The sequence below is a fragment of the Carettochelys insculpta genome, chromosome 11 (assembly GCF_033958435.1).
Source record: "Carettochelys insculpta isolate YL-2023 chromosome 11, ASM3395843v1, whole genome shotgun sequence".
Lineage (NCBI taxonomy): Eukaryota > Metazoa > Chordata > Testudines > Carettochelyidae > Carettochelys > Carettochelys insculpta.
The window spans coordinates 44,669,008-44,687,590 of record NC_134147.1 but is presented as its reverse complement, the minus strand read 5'-3'; the positions used below and the strand labels follow the sequence as shown (position 1 = coordinate 44,687,590).

General features: G+C 44.8%; 1 protein-coding gene across 4 annotated transcripts in view; it reads right to left on the bottom strand.

The window, feature by feature from the left end:
- Nucleotides 1–414: 414 nt before the first annotated feature.
- The window catches only part of PRICKLE2 (prickle planar cell polarity protein 2), a 107,929-nt gene continuing 89,760 nt past the window's right edge, over nucleotides 415–18,583 (bottom strand). For 3 of the 4 annotated variants that reach the window (XM_075005703.1, XM_075005702.1, XM_075005704.1), the window contains one exon: nucleotides 415–3,270. In XM_075005703.1, coding sequence (XP_074861804.1) covers nucleotides 2,402–3,270 — 869 coding nt within the window. In that variant the 3' untranslated portion in view covers nucleotides 415–2,401. The remainder of the gene's footprint in view (nucleotides 3,271–18,583) is intronic. The other variant, XM_075005705.1, reaches the window with a different exon arrangement.

Genomic DNA, 18,583 nt, shown 5'->3' with positions numbered 1-18,583 from the left:
GGCATCTCACCCTCTGCTCAGGATCCACAGCCATGAGCTTCTCCTGGAGTTAGGCACCTATGGAAATCCATGCTCTAGAAGTTGAAACCCAGAGGGTTTTTTTTTGCCAGAAGAGGGAGATTTTCCCCTCCATATAGCCAATAGTCAGAATTCAAGTCATCGGGGGCAGTGTTTCTCCACAAGTGATCTGTAGCATAATCCTAAACTCGCTCTGACAGGATTTAGGAAGGCAGCAGGCAGGTCCCTGGTATCAAAAAGGCCGAGAAACACCAATAGAGGGGCTTTTGTTAGCTTTTGTGCTTTAATTATAAAGCAGACTGAAAATAAATAAAAATATTTACTCATAAATTCACAATTAACAGACATCTTCTTTTTCAAAAAAAAACCACATACACACATTAGTCTTTTTCCCCTTTGGATCAGTATTTCCATTTATTCCAACTGGAAAAAAACATTTGTTGTTTTAATACTTAGTCTTGTCTCTCTTGTTTTAAAAAAGAATCATCATCACATTTGCCTTACAAACAACAAAAGTTTCCTCACAATAGTTTGTAGCATGCAGACATCCATCTTTAAAATTTCCCACAGTCACTGCTTCTGACAGGCAATCCTTTGTTCCCAGCTACACGATATGGTAAGTGAGGTCCTGATCCTGCAATGGAATCTGCCTGGACACAGGGTGTACCTTGGTGGATCTAACTGCAGGAACGGGTCAGGTCTACAAGCACGCAGGTCTACCTAAATGGGCAGGTAAGTGCTTTTGTAAACCCCACTAAGTTCCTAACACCCCTTGGCTTTTAAGCTTTTGAAAAAAAAGAAAAACATTCACAGCTTTGCTGCAACTTTAGGCACCTAAACACGTTTGTACCTCCGGTCATTCTGCCATTGACATTAATGAGTATTTTACCATCAACTTCAATGAGAGATTGGTTGAGCTCCCAACCCTTCACAATACCAGGCCAAAGCAGTTGTGAGCAGGCAACAGACTGGCCTGCTGCAAACATGTGAAAGAAACTGTATCCATGTTACAATGCTACAGAAAATCTGCCCTCTCCACTGTTCCATCTGGGAACTGGATGGGACATGCTTTGATGTCAGGACCCCACGTGGTTTAAAGCATACATTGAAAAACTCACGTCTACCATAGCACAATGCATCGGAATCCTTTGCTCTACCTTGTTCATGCTTTTGTTGATTCCGCCTAACTCCAATAATGGGCTTAGTCCCACCCTGGGACTACACACTCCGAATTCCTGTTGACCTCCAGGGGAGCTTAGGGCTGGGGCAGACCTTCATGGTGGAATTCAGCCCAATGTGATTAGCTTCTATTCATTTTATTATGCTCTGTGTAGTAGGCAGTGTTGAAGATTCCTTTTGCTAATGAACAGCAGTTAACAAAATCCAGGAAACTAGAGCACCATAAAACAATTCTATACTCAAAACAACGCCATGCTCACATCACACAATTGCACCATTTACACTTTTATTTACTCCAAATAACAGCTCAAAGTTTAGTAACATCAGCATTCTCTACAGAGACAGAAAATTCAACTTTGGTCGTTAAAACTTTGCGGACATTTGGTAGTTTATTCTGTTCTAGTTGCCAAAAAAAAGTCACTTTTGCAATTGTAAAGACTCTGTACTGGACTGACCGAATAACTGAAAATTAAAGGTGTGAGCAGACTCCCAGATGCCAGTTAGGCCTCTAAGATTGAACAAAGCATAAAATGTTCTTTTCATTTGTCAGGAATGAAAAGCCTTAACACACTTCTCACCCAGGATTTCACAGATATACTTAATACATTTGATGGCAAATTGAACAGGGATTCTGAAGTTACCATTTATTTAGCGCTGGGTGAAAACAATTATGAATGTGCATGCATGTTCCCAGTGACTCCTAAGATATAGAAATTCCTCTGATATTATAAAATACAAAAATATTTTCTCCAAACTCTCATTTACATTGCATTTACAACAATCATGGGAATAACTTAGACTCCAGCACTGACTGAGTGACAAATTACTTACCAAAACAAGTAATGAAAACCAAAGCGCCCTAGGAGAACACAAGCTATTCGCAAACTGTTGATTATAGGTAACAGTGGTAACTAAAACATATGGACAATCTGGACTTAAAGAAGTGGCGGTATTTGGGAAAAAGAGGAAAAATACTAAGTAAATATTACAGGTTAAAGTGAATTTTTTTTTCCAAAGTAAAATGTGCAAAATATATTCACCGTGCCAATGATTATGACTACTTATAGAAGCCAATCTACAACCTTCTTACAATTCGCCAGTCTTCAGGGCTTTCTGTTACAATAAAAAGCGCTTATCAGGTCTAAAACAGTGCAAGTTTATGAGTTAATTTACATTCTCAGATCATGCCCCGGCAGCGACACCATTAAGATATGATACAGTTTTTGCTCTTCTGCCTTTTTCGGCTGTGCAATTGTCCTCTGCCACCCATTGTGGAAGATTTGGGCAGGCCATACGATCCATATTTATGCAGGAGTTCCTCGCTGGTGACATATCGGAGACGGGCAGGTTGCGGGATTGGCTCCCCAAGGAAATAGCCTTCATTGTCAGACTCTGAAGAGGAGGAGCAGGTAGAACACCAGTCATATTCTGCAAAATAGGGCCCCCATCTCTCCCCTAAATTGTTCTGCAAAGCTAGATCTGACACAGTCCTTGGACACTGACCATACAGGTCTCTACGGGAACCTTGTTCCATCTTCTCTCTGCAGCTTCTCTGATGCATGAATTGGTCATAGTCCTCCCTGGTTCGCAGTGAGGGCCTCTCTTTCAATCGACAGCACTGTTCGCTGGCCAGATGGAGGGCGTTGTCTGAGCGGGAGCGCCTGGACCGCCGAGGTCTGTGCGGGCGGTAACGCCGATCGTCATCCTGGAAATTAGTTCGCCTGCGTGTGCGCTCGCTCATGGGAGCAAGTCTAGCACTATCCTGTCCAGGAATTTTGTTCCCTGGTATCCCACCATCATACTCAAAACTTTGATGCATCCTTCCACGTGGCGGCATCTCTCTGTATCTGATGGGATTGGCAAGGTTGCGCAGGTTCGGCTCCATATCTTGGTACTGCTGCACGGACAAGAGGCTCCGGACTGACTCGGCACTTCTAAACTGCATAGACGAGTTCAGCGTCCCCATGTTACTCATCTTCTCTGAGACGTTCATTCCAGAATCTTTGCTCAGATCGGGCATTGAGAATCTAGAGAGATGCTCCTGGCGCTTGGCACCACCATCTGCAGAGAGTCCTGGTGAGGAAGAGGAGGAGAAAAAGGCAGTTATCATGAGTTTTCCATCACAGCAGCACAGTGTGAGGAACTGCATTTTGCTTGGTACAACTGATCCCACTTTGTAAAACGACTAAGGCCCAGAGTATTAAAAAGTATTGGAATCACATCTGAGGCTCTGCACCAAAGTGGTTTTGGGTGTCTCAGACCTTGTCTGCCCTAAGCCCCACCCCAATCAATTTACACTACTCAACTTCAGCTATGTAAATAGCACAGTTGAAGTCGACATACTCACCATGGCATCTTCCATTTGGTAAAGGTGGCAGGGGTGGCTCTCCCATCAACTCTGGGCACTCTTGTCATTCTGGTGGAATACCAGAGTCAATGGGAGAGCGCTTGGAGATTGATTTATTGTGTCTAATCAGACACAATAAATCAGCAGCTGGTGAATCAATCACTACACTGTTTGATCCATCACATAATGGAGGTAAGCCCTCACTTGAGACACATGAAGGAGGCCTGGTTTTTGGAAAGTTTCTGAGCACTCCTGCTTGGTAATCAAGGCTGCTTTAAGGTGATGCAAATTCCACCCCCACTCCAAATATAGGGGGTTCCCAAAAATAACTTGTCTCCTTTCAAAACCTGGACCCAGTCTCCCCTTGCATGTCTAGTAGGACATGACTGAGGCTTTGTGAGAACAACCAGTGCTATTTCTGAGACCATTCATGCTTGTCTAGCAATATTAGGCCTTCTGTCCTATAATGGACCATTGAAATAACTGGTGATACCATCAGACGCTGTTCAGAGATGTCAGTGCTGTACATTGTGTGATCATATTTAGCCACTACTGGGAGACATGGCCACAAACTCTTGGGTAGACCTACAGGCCCTGCAGTAGAGGACTATGGTGACACAGAGGTAGGACAGAGCATGGTAACAAAGCCATGGCCAGCAGAATGTCACAGTGATAACAGTGACAGAAGTCAGATGCTGCTGCAAATGCACAGGCCACCTCTGCCACCTGAGCTCAGAAACCCTCTCCATTAGCTATTAGCAATATAGGGGCTATATGGGGTTCCGCAGGGGTCTGTGTTAGGACCAGTTCTGTTCAATGTCTTCATCAATGATTTAGATATTGGCATAGAAAGTACGGTTATTAAGTTTGCAGATGATACCAAGTTGGGAAGGGTTGCAACTGCTTTGGAGGATAGGGTCATAATTCAAAATGATCCGGATACATTGGAGAGATGGTCTGAAGTAAACAGGATGAAGTTTCATAAGGACAAATGCAAAGTGCTCCACTTGGGAAGGAACAATCCGTTTCACACATACAGAATGGGGAGAGACTGTCTAGGAATGACTACAGCAGAAAGGGATCTAGGGGTTATAGTGGACCACAAGGTAAATATGAGTCAACAGTGTGATGCTGTTGCAAAAAAAGCAAACATGATTCTGGGATGCATTAACAGGTGTGTTGTGAACAAGACACGAGAAGTCATTCTTCTGCTCTGCTCTGTGCTGGTTAGGCCTCAGCTGGAGTATTGTGTCCAGTTCTGGGCACCGCAGTTCAAAAAAGATGTGGAGAAACTAGAGAGGGTCCAGAAAAGAGCGACAAGAATGATTAAAGGTCTAGAGAATATGACCTATGAAAAAAGGTTGAAGGAATTGGGCTTGTTTAGTTTGGAAAAGAGAAGATTGTGGGGAGACATGATAGCAGCTTTCGGGTATCTAAAAGGGAGCCATAAGGAGGAAGGAGAAAACTTGTTCTTCTTGGCCTCTGAGGATAGAACAAGAGGCAACGGGCTTAAACTGCAGGAAGGGAGGTTTAGGTTGGACATTAGGAAAAAGTTCCTAACTGTCAGGGCGATCAAACAGTGGAATAAATTGCCAAGGGAGGTTGTGGAATCTCCATCGCTGGATATATTTAAGAACAGGTTAGATAGATGTCTATCAGGGATGGTTTAGATAGTACTTGGTCCTGCCATTGGGGCAGGGGGCTGGACTCGATGGCCTCTTGAGGTCCCTTCCATTCCTAGTGTTCTATGATTCTATGACAGCATTAGAAGGTCTATAAGACCCAAAGAGGAGCAACTGTGTCCTCCAGGAGAGGACAGTAATGCAAACAAGGCCTAGCTAGTTTCAACAGTGCACGTGATCCCTCACATGTGGGAGTTGGAAGAGTTCCTTCCATGGCCCTATATACCACCCCACTTTGTACACCAGGCTAATGGAGAGACTGGGGCCTGGCCAGGCTGTGTTGGAGAAGTGGACAGATATCTGCCTCCCTCTAGGCTCACGAAGATCCCCCAACATGGTGTGGGGATTCTACAAAGCTGCCTTGAAGGGCCCCAGAGGTAACTAGACTGTTATACAAGAGAATGTTACTTCCCAGTGTAGAATAGTTCCAGCCTCCTACTGATCCTTGGGGAACTAATGCATTTGGAGGGTTATACTTGTGTAGATTCTCTGTCCCAGAGCCCCCTCTTGTAAGATGGGGAGCCCAGGCTTTTCTTAGTACAAAGATATACAGAATGGCAGCTGGATGGGAGTTCAATAGCTCTCTGCAGCAGCAACAGACAGATTGCTACAAGAGCACAGGTCAGCACAACATCCCATTTGGAACGGGAACCAGAACACAGCCCAACCCTTTGCTTGTTCCGCCCAGTTCTGTTCTCCCCGAACATCTGCACATAGGTTTGGTAAGTGGCTCAGCCAAAGGCTCACGTTGGATCCTCTACATGTCACATTTCAAAAGCCATTTTAGCTGAAATATAGTTTATTCCAAATCAAATGCAGACAGTTTCTTTTGGAATTGTTTTTGTCATTTTGAAACCCTTTCTGCACAAGCTAACTGGTGAGTCTCTGTGCCTCCTGCAATCCCTGAGAAAGTCTGACTTTGTAACTGAGTTTGAAGAGTTCACGAGTAAATTGCTCTGTTTTTCTTAACAAAACTTTCCATTGATTTAATCTCCAGCATGACTTCTTTGGCATAAGTCGTTTTCTGGCAAACTTCATTTTATTAAGGCCAAATTCTGCTCTCAGTAACAATAACTTTAAATTTAGCACAGGTCTGTCAAAATCAAGATGTTACTCTGGACTTTCTGCATAATTTGGTCTCTGAAAAATCAGCCCTTGACAGAAAATTTCAAAGATAGAGCAGGAGTATCCAAAGTGCTTAGTTTTGGCTTAACCCTTCAGCTACTGGCACTAATGGGAGTGTGACCAGTGCAATATTACCAACTCTTGCAATTTTATCATGAGCCTCATGATATTTCATATTTTTCTTCAAGCCCCACCTCCTGGAGTCATATGATTATGTAAGAATCTCAGAAGAAGTATTATTTCTAGACCTAATGGTTGCAGAGAAAAGCTAAAAATGTGACCTCCAAAGACTCAAACACCAGAAAGCAGATAAAAGAGTGGAGAATATATATTAAGCCATTCTCAAAAGTGGGCTGGGGGTCATATGGGACATTTGGAGTTGGACACACTGACTGTTGACTTTAATGGGGCAAAGTGAGGCCAACCTTGCAAACTTCTGAAAATTCTACCCGCAATGTCTGCTTAGAAAAAGTCCTGTGTTATGCTCAGTGCCATTTTCGTTTTCCTCTCAAATGGACCTTTGGTGCTTGTGAAGTTCTCTTCTCCTGCTCCTTGTTCCCTGCTGCCACACCAGTCCCTTCCAGGGCAGGCAGTTTTGGGATGTCACAAAGAAAGAGGTACAGATTCAAATAAGGAATACCTGTCCTCTTGTAACAATGAACACCAGAACCACTTTGCATTTATATTATTTCAAACATCGCAATGTATTTCCTCAACAGCAATGGATTAAGCCTCACAGCATCCTGCGAACCAGACGCTGGGAGAGAGAGCAATTCATTTTCCTTACAGACTTAGCAAGGATTATCAGATCAAACATTAGAAGCCAAATCTCTTCATTTGCAGTCTCATGCTTCAACCATAACGCTCTTTTCAAAACAGTCTGCTTCCTTTTATTCAGCATCAGCAATAATAAAAAACACAGTGTAGGTAGAGTTACATCCAACATGGAAGCTGTTCTAGGGCTGTCCATTCTTTGTATATTATCCAGAGCATACAATAGGATCATCAATGCCACCAAATGAGATACATTTAAAGGAAACGCATGTGCCAGAGTCACACTGGGCTGTTATTAGAGCCCTGTGCAGATACAAAAAATTGTGTTTGCCTCTGCTTCCGTATCTGCAAAAACAAGCCGCGGCTATCTGTGCTAACAACTGTGACTACAAAGTGGGAATCTGCAGCTTTTCAGGGTTCTAGATACAAAATTTGTATCCACATCCACACCTGCAAAGCGAGCTGAAGATATCCGCACTGACATCTGCCGATGCGGATACCCACAGATGTAAAGTGGCAGTCCATGGATTTGCAGGACTGTAGCTGTTACCCTCTTGGACCTATGACATTCTGGAGAGACTATCGTTTATTCCAGGTAGTGCCCAGGAGGTGGTCAACACTTTCCAAGAGGCACAATTCTTCCCTCCAGGAGATTACCACCTAAAGACAGTCAGACGGACGTATGAAAGGGAGTACAACAGACAGACAATTATTTTTGTATGAGCCTTTAACACTGTTTCCCTTTTCAAAGATGTATGAAGGAGGTGATCCCCAAACAATGACCATACAAAGACCCATCCTCTCCTGCTCACAAGAAGCATCAGAGCTGTTATGAGATTGCCAATGTCAGAGAGAAGCTGAACATTTGGACAGACCACCTTAAAACCCTGACTAGAGATAGATTGGCATGGTACTAAATTTTCAAGGAGTCCATGTCTCTTTGAGGATGGTGGTGATGTGTTTCCACATTGTACAATTGGTTCAGAAAGAAAATAAATGGGTATGTGGATGGCTGGTTGGCTGCCAAGAGGTCCTACTCTTGTATACTGGCAACCCCTCAACCCATGGAACTTCAAGCCAAGAGTGTCACTGCAAGTAACAACAGCTGTAACAGTGAAAACAAACAGAACCACAGAGAAAAAACCACAGCCAACTGTTACTTGGCAACAGAACATGTGAATGGCAATGCAATGCTTGCTTGTTCATGGAAAGAGACAAGAGACACATCACCATAGGAACGCAGAACGGGGGCAGACAGAGCATCAGGAGAGGGAAGAAGAATGCTAGAGCAAAAGCTAAGTGCTGGCCAAAAAGAAAAGTCCTCTCCTCTCTGATGGGTAAAATAAATGCACCAATGCACTGGGCCCATATAAGACTTCATATATAAATTACACCGTTAAAAATAGGACTTATTTCCAAAATCTAAAAGGAATCCAGAGATCCCTCAACCAAACTTCTCCCACATTTTCTCCGTCCCATCTCCAACAAGTGATATGCCTTGTTGTACACTAGGTACATCAGCTTCATGACCTTTGCTCCCCAAGAATACTGCTACCATAGGTACATTTCTGTCTAAGGAAGTGGAGGGATTAGAGTTGCCTTTAAGGTGCTTTGAGGCTCTCCAATAAAGGCTTTAGAGAAATGCAAAAGTAAACTCAATGAGATGTTATGCAGAGAAGCTATTCAGACATCAAATGATGCACAAAAGCGCCTAGATCTATATCTTTAGATGCCTAATTCCCTGTGAAAATCTGGCTCTGAAACAAACGTGTGCATATACGTGTGTTGGGATACAACACACTGTCACAAACATACAGTTAACTACATTTAGGGTAGTTTACAGCAGTTTTCTGACTCATCCTGTTGCACAGCAGAACTGCAGCATGTTTTGAGAACCGCGGGCATCACTGCAATCCCAACGACAGACCGTAAACTAGCGGTTCACAAAACGGATGTGGCAACGTTTGGTTTATACATGAAATTTATCCACCTTGCTACCCAGTTTGAAAGGGGCAGGCTCAAACAGGGCCTAGTCCTGGGACAGTTATCTGCCTAATACCCATAAAAGGCCCCAATGGTGCAAGGTGTCAGTTCCTCAGCACAGAGGAACTCCTCAGCTAATGTTGATGTGAGATAGCGCTAAACCGTATCCTTTTGCAGCAGATGGGCACTGGCCAGGTGACTGGGAAAAGAGGGCGTGTCTAGAGTGCCTCTGTAGTATGGCAAATTCCAGCTGCCAGAGCAATGCCTTGAGTCCACGGACAGCCATGGGTAAACTAGAGCACCATTTGGGGCCACACTGGCTCCTGCTAGCTCCAGAATTCTCACTCTCATGATGGTGTCCCTGGTACATTTTAATATAAATTATGTTCACTGACTAAGGCACAACTGGAAAAAAAAACGTGAGCATGAGTCTCCACTCCATTACATGGGGTGTGTAACCATTATGTGAGTGTCCCCCCATTGGCATCTACACACATGTAAAATGGGGTGTGACAGGGTTGAGATACAGGCTCCACCGCTCAGATCAGCAAAGGTATTCATGCTTTTGCCTCCCAATGATTTCAGTAGATCTGGGCCAAGCTTTTTAATTGTGCACAGTACTTCCAGAGTCTCCCCACTCACACTGAGCAATTCTTCTTGATAATGGGTTACCACACAGAGAAACAAGTTTAGTATACAGGACAAGTGATGCAGCATTATCAAATACTGAGGTTTAATCAGCACTTCTTAGGGATGTCAGGGCTCTTCACCAATAAATCTTCATTATTATTAAGCATACACTAAGATTTAGAGGCATGGGAAAAAGGTTGGTTATAACATGAACCCAGTTCTGAGAATGCTGTCTGTAAACACTGCCAAACAACACCATGGCACACTACAACACAAGCCGCCAAGTGCAAAGAGGAAGTATGTCAGCTGTCCAGCAGCTGTGTATCATCCCAAAGCTACCCTGACCATATCTTGGAGAGAGGTTAGGCCCGCCATAGCTAAAGGAGCAGCAAGCTTTTCATTATTAGGCTTAACTTGAAATAACTTCGCAAAAACTCAACCAAACCCAGTTGAAACTTCACAAAGATGATTTCATACCACCATAATTTTTTTCCTACTAAGTTTGAAGCCAGTTGGAGAACATGAGGGGTTCAAAAAAAATGAAGTGGGTTTCAGGTTAGGATATTTTTCCCTAGCATTCGCCTCCTAATCTGTCAAAAAATGGCTTGGCCTACAACTCCAAGTTTGTTTTCTTCATGTTGACCTTGGCAATGAGAAGCACGTTTCATTGGTTTGAGATTGCTGAAGGAGGAAATCAGTTCATTAATCAATGGCATTGATGCAGTTAATAGGAATACTTTGGAGCAAAAGCAAGCAAAAGTGAGCAAAGCAAAAAGTGAGCAAAGCAAGGACATATGTTGTAGGTTATTCAGAAATACCGGCTGTGGAATTTCTATAGTGCCTAAAACACAAGGGAAGCTTTTCGGTTATGCTACAAGAGATGACTAAGTGATCCAAGCACCAGGGCTGAAATCCTTTTCCCATCGACATCAATGGGACTTTTGCCATTGACTTGTGGCTGACTTCAAAAAGTCTCCCTTAAGCCACAGGTTTACATGTAGGCAATATGGGCTCAAATGTCCTGCTTGCGCTGTCTTACCATCAGAAAATCCATCAGGAGTTCAGGAAGGCTGCAGATTTGCCATGGTGACCTCTACCAATCTTCTCCCGTACCTATGCTCCCACACAGCATCCTGCCTTCTCGCTGAAGGTACCCACCTCACCAGGGGCAGCTGCAGTTAGAGCTCTTACGGCTAATGTGACTAGGCTGCCTATGCTTTGCTTGTACACCAAAAGGGCCTACATTCAAGATGTCAGCAGGCCCAAATGCAATACACGTGGCCGCAGGGTCTGAGGTGTTCTTAGATACTGGGGTATCCAGTGGTACTGGGGTTTCGTATTACTTGCAATTATTGTCTCAGGTGTGCACTCTCTGTGGAGGAAGGAGAAGACACAAGGGAAGTATTTAAGGAGCACTGTGCTTCTGTAAGGCGGAAGTGTGTGTCATTAATGTTCCATTTTCTCTCTTTTTTTTTTTTAAATTACAACAATGAAATCTAGGGTGATCCCCTTAAATAACTGATATTTACTTGCAGCAACCTTAACTCCAGCTAACTGAGGTGTTTGGTCTGGGAATGCAGGTAATAATTCGATCAACTGGAACGTTACCCCCTGAAGGAAGAAAGAGGGACCCTGCCAGGGAAAGGGCATTTTTCCATTGAAGATATTTGAGAAACTTTTTCACTAGACTATCCAGAGAAGTGGAAAACTTCCCCTAGCCCATGGCTGGAGCACGCGTTTATTGTACATATGTAATTTCCCTTTTTTCTTTGCTTCTGTAGGACTTTCTAAAATGTCCCTTTTGGTTGGGGTTAAATCACTATCTGCCAATGACTCTTCAAAGCCTCAATGTGAGGAGTCAGATCGACTGCATAGCTTATCTAAGCCTACTCCCGCGTAAGTTGGCTGAAGGAAGGTGGTTCCCTGATGTTGCCAGACCGTGGCCTGGTGCAATTGGCCAGTGTGTTGTTTTGCTGATTCAAGTCGGATTTGCTGAATAAAAGCACTTGCCTAACCAAGACACCGTGAAATTCAAACCTAAGACCAAACTGAGCCTCCTCTGGCTTCAGTCACAACTGTGCTGGAACTAGAATTCTGGGGCACTGCAGTATCTCATCAGGTTCCAAACAACATGAAAGCCAAAAAACAAGACTCTGATTCCATCTAGAGTTGAGAAATCTGCCCCCCACCACCCCGCATGCACTATCATTGACACCAATTGATCTTAAGCGACACTATTCCCAGTCAACAACTATGTAGCTAAAGGAACACAACACCCACCCCCAAATGTACACACCACGCACAAATGAAGCTCATGCCCTGTAACAGTGTACCTGAGTAACAACAGATGAAGCTGCACAAACTTCATTTGAGGTCAGTGCAGTGAGTCTACATCGAGGGTGAAGTGATGTGACTGAAGGGACAGAGTTACACCAGAAGAACAGAAAGGGCAGCCAACATAAATGCTTCAAGGAGAATTTCAGCTCATAATGCGTATTGATAACTTTGAAGACCCAGCCAAGGACAGACCTGAACAAAGAGCAACTATCGATAAAGGCTGTAAACACTCGGAGAAAGACAGATGCAAGAAACAATGAAAAAAGGGCTCTCTCTAACGAGAGGCCTTATCTTCCTATGTGACCTCTGTTCACAGCCTTGCTCCTCACAGACCAGACTCTGAAGCCACAAGAAAACACACGAGATGTCGTGACACCATCATTAGATATGATGGATAGCCATATACAATTACACTGGTTCAAATGTCTCAAATGTAGACAGGGCTGTAGCTTAAACCAACAACAATCACCTTTTTCCACGCCAAAGCCCCATAAATCATCTGTTGGTTACTCTAGCTCAGGGCCAAGCTTCCCTAAAAGATCTGTCAATCTAGTGATGATGCACACGACAGGAGGTAGATTTTACAATGGTTTTATGGTTTTATGATGAACATTTTGCACAAGTATCAGAGGGGTAGCCGTGTTAGTCCGTGTCTTCAAAAACAACAAAAAGAAGTCCCGTGGCATCTTACAGACTAGCAGATATTTTAGAGTGTAAGCTTTCGTGGGCAAAGACCCACTTCATCAGATGCATCGCCAACTTAAATCCCACCCTCGTGCTGTCTCATCGACAGCAACCAGTTTTAAGCTCACGCTGCTGCTTTGCTGACCTGGGCAGAAAAGAGATTTGGATGACTGATGAGTTTATTGTATCACTCGTACAAAGAGCAATTTACCGTCAGTCCATTTCCTTCCACACTCTGAGAGCACAGAAAGCAAGTCCTCTCTATAGCACAATCACCAATGCCTGAATCATGTTAAATGTTTAGCCGTGTGTACGTTTCCAAATCAGTGTACCCGGAATTAGTTTTGTTTAACTGCAGCTTACACAGGCAGAACAAAACAGAATAGCTTTTTATGATCTTTGACGTCTCTCCTTCCCTCCCTCAAATGCTCCCTGAAGCTGTTGGATTCAGGCTGTGTAATGCTAGGCAGGCACTCTCCTAAGAGCCCACAGCCCATGGAATGGGATTTATTTTGAAGTCCGCCTCAGGAATTGAAAAGAACTTAAGAGAAAGAGGTGCAGCACCATTAGTGAGTTGTTTATAGTGCAGCTTTGCTCCCCCATTGACCTTGGAGTTTGCAGAAATAAAAGTGAACAGTTATGTAACCACTGGAAATAGCTAAAAATAAACAAGGCTAAGAAAGAAACGCAAGGAACTGTGCAAGGCAGAGACAACCGAAGAGCCCGCCATGCCATTAGTGATTCCGACGCTAACTGTACAGCTTGGTACACTGCAATTTACAAAAGGATTCGAATGGTTTCAGAATCCATTTCTTGTCACAAACAACGCCATCCACACAGCACAGTGAAAACAGACACTAGGCCAGTGCCAGCTGGGTGAAAGATTTGACTGGAAATCAGTGAAGCCTCAGTCTTTGGGGTACTCGATGGGACAATCAGGGGAGGTTTCTTCACCAGTCATTCTGCAAAGAGCCCCCACCCCTATTTGCATGCATCAAAAAAGAGAGCCCGCTTCTTGCAGAATCCTGTGGCTCCCTTTCTCTGCCTGCTTTGCAGTGGAGGAGTTTTCAGTAGGACAGAAAACTCTTGAAACTCTGATTACCATGAAGAAGGGACCAGCTGTCATGTCAGTGAATCATTTTGGGAACAAAATTCCAGTTTTAATCCCAACATTTTATTTGCAGGTGAGGTAGATGAACACTATTCAGAGGAGAGTAACAGATCAGAACATCAGAGCAAACGAGGGAGCACCACCAGTCACCAAAGAGAGGGCCAGCTGGACGTCACAACTGTCCACCAAACAGGATTCTGTCTCGACGAACACAAAGTCTTGGGTTTGGAAGGGTGGCTGACCAGTTGGGGAGGCACAGCTATTTAACGCACAATTGTTTTCTTACGATACCTGCTTCCGAGGGTCTGCCTCAGGGCTCGTTTTGTTTCACAAAGCCTATGCTTCTGTGCTTTTGCCAAAAATTCAAGTCAATGCCAGCAGCCTAGTGTTTGCCAGCAGAGATCCAACTACAGCAAACTAGCACGTACTCAGCTAATGCGGGAGCATCTCAATATACACACAGGCTGCAGGCCAAACTTCCGTGGGGGTGGTTGTAATGAAGGAATGAAAAATGGAAGTGCACAGAGTGAACTAGTCAGGGGTAATACACCTTGACATTGTCTGTTGCAGAAGGAGAAACTCAGTCGTCGCCTGTTTGATTGGGAAATGCAAGAATACAGTTAGATCCGTATTTCAAAGTTGCAATAAATCTGCTAAATGCTGTTGCCCTAGTGACTTGAAAGAAATGTTCCATTTCCCAGGACTGGAAGGGAAGGGGGTGGGTGAGGGTTGGCTGAAGAGCTGGGAGAGGTCTCCCGGCCAGCGAGAAAGCCAGCGACATCTGAATGGATTTGGAAGTATTGAGTTGCCCAGTTACTGACGGTGGCTTTTCACTCCTGCCATGTAACCAGCTCCATCATGAACATCTGCATCCTCAATGGCTTCACAACCCAGGGAATGGCAGGGAGACAAAAGACGACACCACGACTGTGATGTTCAACAGTTTTCAGCATTGGCCTCTTTCTGCATCCCAGCTCCCAGGGGCTTCTGTGGGTGCTGAGCGGTTTTGGAAAACCCCACTCAGGGTCTTCTGCTACCTTTAAAGTAACAAAGAAAGGGGAGAGGATGTTCTTGGCCCCGGTGGCTGGCTAGCACGTGCTGCCTTCAAGGAGGACTTCCTACTTTGAATCCCCTCCTCATCAGGGGGAAGAACAGGAACCAGAGACAGGTGGAAGGCAAACAGCTGGCTGGGTCAGGGTTACGGCCACTCCTCTCCATGCACTTCAGCAACTGCCAGGCTCTCTCCACCCCCTCGCTCCTGCTATCAGATGCAGGGAGGCAGATGGCTGGGCAGCTGCCAGGGAAGGATGGGAACAGAGCCACTTCAATTGGGTGAGGTGCTGTCTGATGAGATTCCTATGACCATGGCTGAGTCTTGCCAAATATGGGTGACTTGGCAAAGGGAGATGACCTTTTAAAAAAGGTTTTTCTAGCCCATAAGAAACAACTCCGATCGTGGTGGGCCACCTCCTCTCTCCTCTTTTTTGCATTGAGAGCAAGTGTTTGCAGAAAACCCTTGCAGAGATGATCATTCCCTCTCTCCCCTTCTGCTTACAGGCTGTCAAGAGTTGCTACTTGGATTCCTATAAAGCTCAGCTGGAATTCCCATTTTAATTCCAGAATTGGGTTTTGTTAAATACCAGTTGGCCCTGCTTTTATCCACAGTGCATTTATTTTACAACCACCACGTCCACTCCGCAAACGCCCACTTCTCTGACTCTTCCAGCTGGTCTGCATCTCGCCCTAACCAGAAGCTGCAAATCGCTTCGGGCAGGGCCTGCCTGTTACACCTGGTGGTTTAGTTTTTGGGAGATCCTAACTGGAGTCTCCAAGGCTACGTCTACACGAGAGGCTTTTCCCAGAAAAACTGGACTTTTGTTGGGAAAAATCACAGTGTTGACATGCAAACTTCGCTTTGTCGACAAAACCCAGCACATCTGCTGGCACTATATACCTCTCCTCGTTTTTCCCTCTTTCAACAGTGTTCTGTCGACAAAACAGTCATATAGATGCTCCGGGGCCCTTTTGTTGACAGCCAGGGCTTCCGGTTCACCGGGCAGCCCTGTTTGCAGACCTTCCAGTCAACCAATCTGTCGAGAAAGGGCTGGGCAGTCTGGCTGCTCTCTGTTGACAGAGCGGTTTGCTCTTTCAACCTGCTTTTATGCGTAGACACAATCTGTCGACAGAAATTTTGCAGGGAAATCCTTTCCGACAGTCACTTCCATTGACAGAGGCTTCTCCTGTAGATGCAGGCCAAGTATTTTGTGATACAACTCACTCCAGTAGAAACCTGCCCTCTTGCTGTTCCCGTTGAACCAAATTCTGCCGGGACTGACACCCATGGAATTCCACTGATTTCAGAGTGGTTACTCCAGATTTCCACCTATGGCAAAGGAGGGCAGGATCTGACCTACACTGAGGTGGGTTTCTGGGTTCTCCTTCTGAGCACTCCAACAGTGTCATCATTCAATGTGGATTTGATCTCTGATCAGCGGTGCCAAGAGGTGCTGCGGGGCCCGGGGCACAGTGGGAGGGAGACCCGGCTCAGCACCCCAGAAGGGGAGGGGCCGAGGGCAGGAGGGATGGGGCCTAGGACTTTCAGCCCTCAGCAGTGCCTGGACCCCTTCCCAATCCTCTCTCTCTCCCAGCTGTGTACAGCAACTGCTGTGGTAATTCAAAGAAGCCCAGGGGGCAATTGCCCTCTTTGCATCCCCCAAGTCGGCGCGTCTGTCTCTGATACCTTCCAAGCTGTGTGCAAACAGTGGAATTTAGCTTGCCAGTAGTGACTAATATTCTGCTAAAACCATTGTTTGGAAGCAGCAGAGAGAAGCTTTTATTTATGATTTGGCCTCTAAGCACACGCAACATAGTGCTTCTTCTTTGACGAGGTTTCGAAACGTCCACCGGAATTAACATGAGAATAGCAACAAGACAACTATTGGCCTTGATTCTGTAAGGGACTAAACACTTTCCGGGGGTGCTTAGCCTCAGGAGGGAGCAGCTTGGTCTTATGAGATAAGGATCAGAAACCCCAGAACAGCACTTCCTGACCGTTTAATGAATGAGCCAGAAACTTCAGTGTAAACCCATGGTATCTAACGTGCTAGCCACGTGTGGCTGCCTGGCTGGTTGAGTACAGCTAGTTGACTTGAACAATAAATGTATTTTCAGAATAATGTGGCTAGTTCACTATAGCAGTAGCCACTAAACCTTCAGAACTAGCTGGACACCATGGGCATAAACCTTTTTACAAGGGTATGAATTACGGATGCTAATTTTGTGATGCCGGTAACTTCCATTTAAAGGAGACTCCCAAAGCTGGGTGGCCAAAGGAAACTGCCCCATCACAAAAGCAACTGAGAACACTGTTAACTGGAACTACAGCTGTGAGAAAGCTAAAATGCTGATATACTCCCCCTAGTGGGGCCATTCTTGTTGGCCAACAAACAACGGAGAGCAACAAACTCTTCATTTTCAGAGGACTCCAAAAACATGAATGTTGTAATATTTCAACGCCCTGTCTGTCCGCAGGAGTGAAGCCAGCAGAGGGGCTAGAAAGATGGCACAGCTGGGAATTTAAGAATGTTGCAGCACACTCTTTTGGATGCCAAATGTTGGGTTCTCTGACAATTAGGTTCTCTTATGAATCTGTTGGGACTGGAATTGTTGTAAAGTTGCTCATCTGATCTCAGTGGGAGCATACTTGCTGGCTTTCTCACAGAGTTCCATGGAGAACAGACTGGCTCCATCCTGCACTGGAAAACAAATGTATTTCTCCTCCCCACTTCTATTTCTGAGTCTGTTTCTCATACATTTAGACAGATTAGTCCAGTCTCTGCGAAGGCACCATAGTAATTCAGATTGTGTCAGACTATGATTGATACCGGGGAAGAGACAGGAAAATATTTTAACAAATCTTAATAAACAATGAAAGGAAAATGAGACACAAGAACTACAACCAGGGGTTCTAGCCCCCTTGGTTGGTATGTGTGTGGTTACGTCCCATATATGTTAATGGAGCTCAGACATGCCAATCTAGAGACCAGACCGCTAGGGAACAAATATCAATCCACAACCAGAAAGGAAATCCAGTGCTCTAACTGACTTTCAGTATATCAGTACACATCATATCACAACAGAGGACAACTAGGAACTTTAAGGGTGAGTGCTTAGTAAGCTTGCCCTTAATATTAGTGTGACAATGTTGTGGGTCTTAACTAACTCCTTAAAAGAATTAATGAGAATCTGTTTAGAAATAACCCCTGCTGAATTGCGTGCCGTTTTCAGGGGTGAAGAGTCGCTGCTGATGCATGCTTTTCTGCTCACGCGGTGCAACAATTGGCTGGGTAGTACCATGAGGAAAGAAAAATACTCTTGATCTCTAGGCACTGGACTGAGCCTCAGGAGAAGTGTGTTGATTCCTGAGTGACCTCAGACCAGTCACTGAGACCCTGATCTGGCAAAGTACTCAAGCACTGGCGTAGCTTGAAGTCTGTGAGTACCTCTTTGACTTAAATTGAAGTATTCCTGGCCTTTGCTGACTCTCCCTGTGCGTGTGCTTCCCACCTGGCCACAATACCACTACATTTTTCCAGCCCATTTTCCCACTTAATTAGATAGCAACTCTTTGTAGGTCTCTTCCTGTGTGTTTGTACAGCACCTAGCACAGAGGGGTCTCGGAACTAATAAGAATGGCCATACTGGGTCAGACCA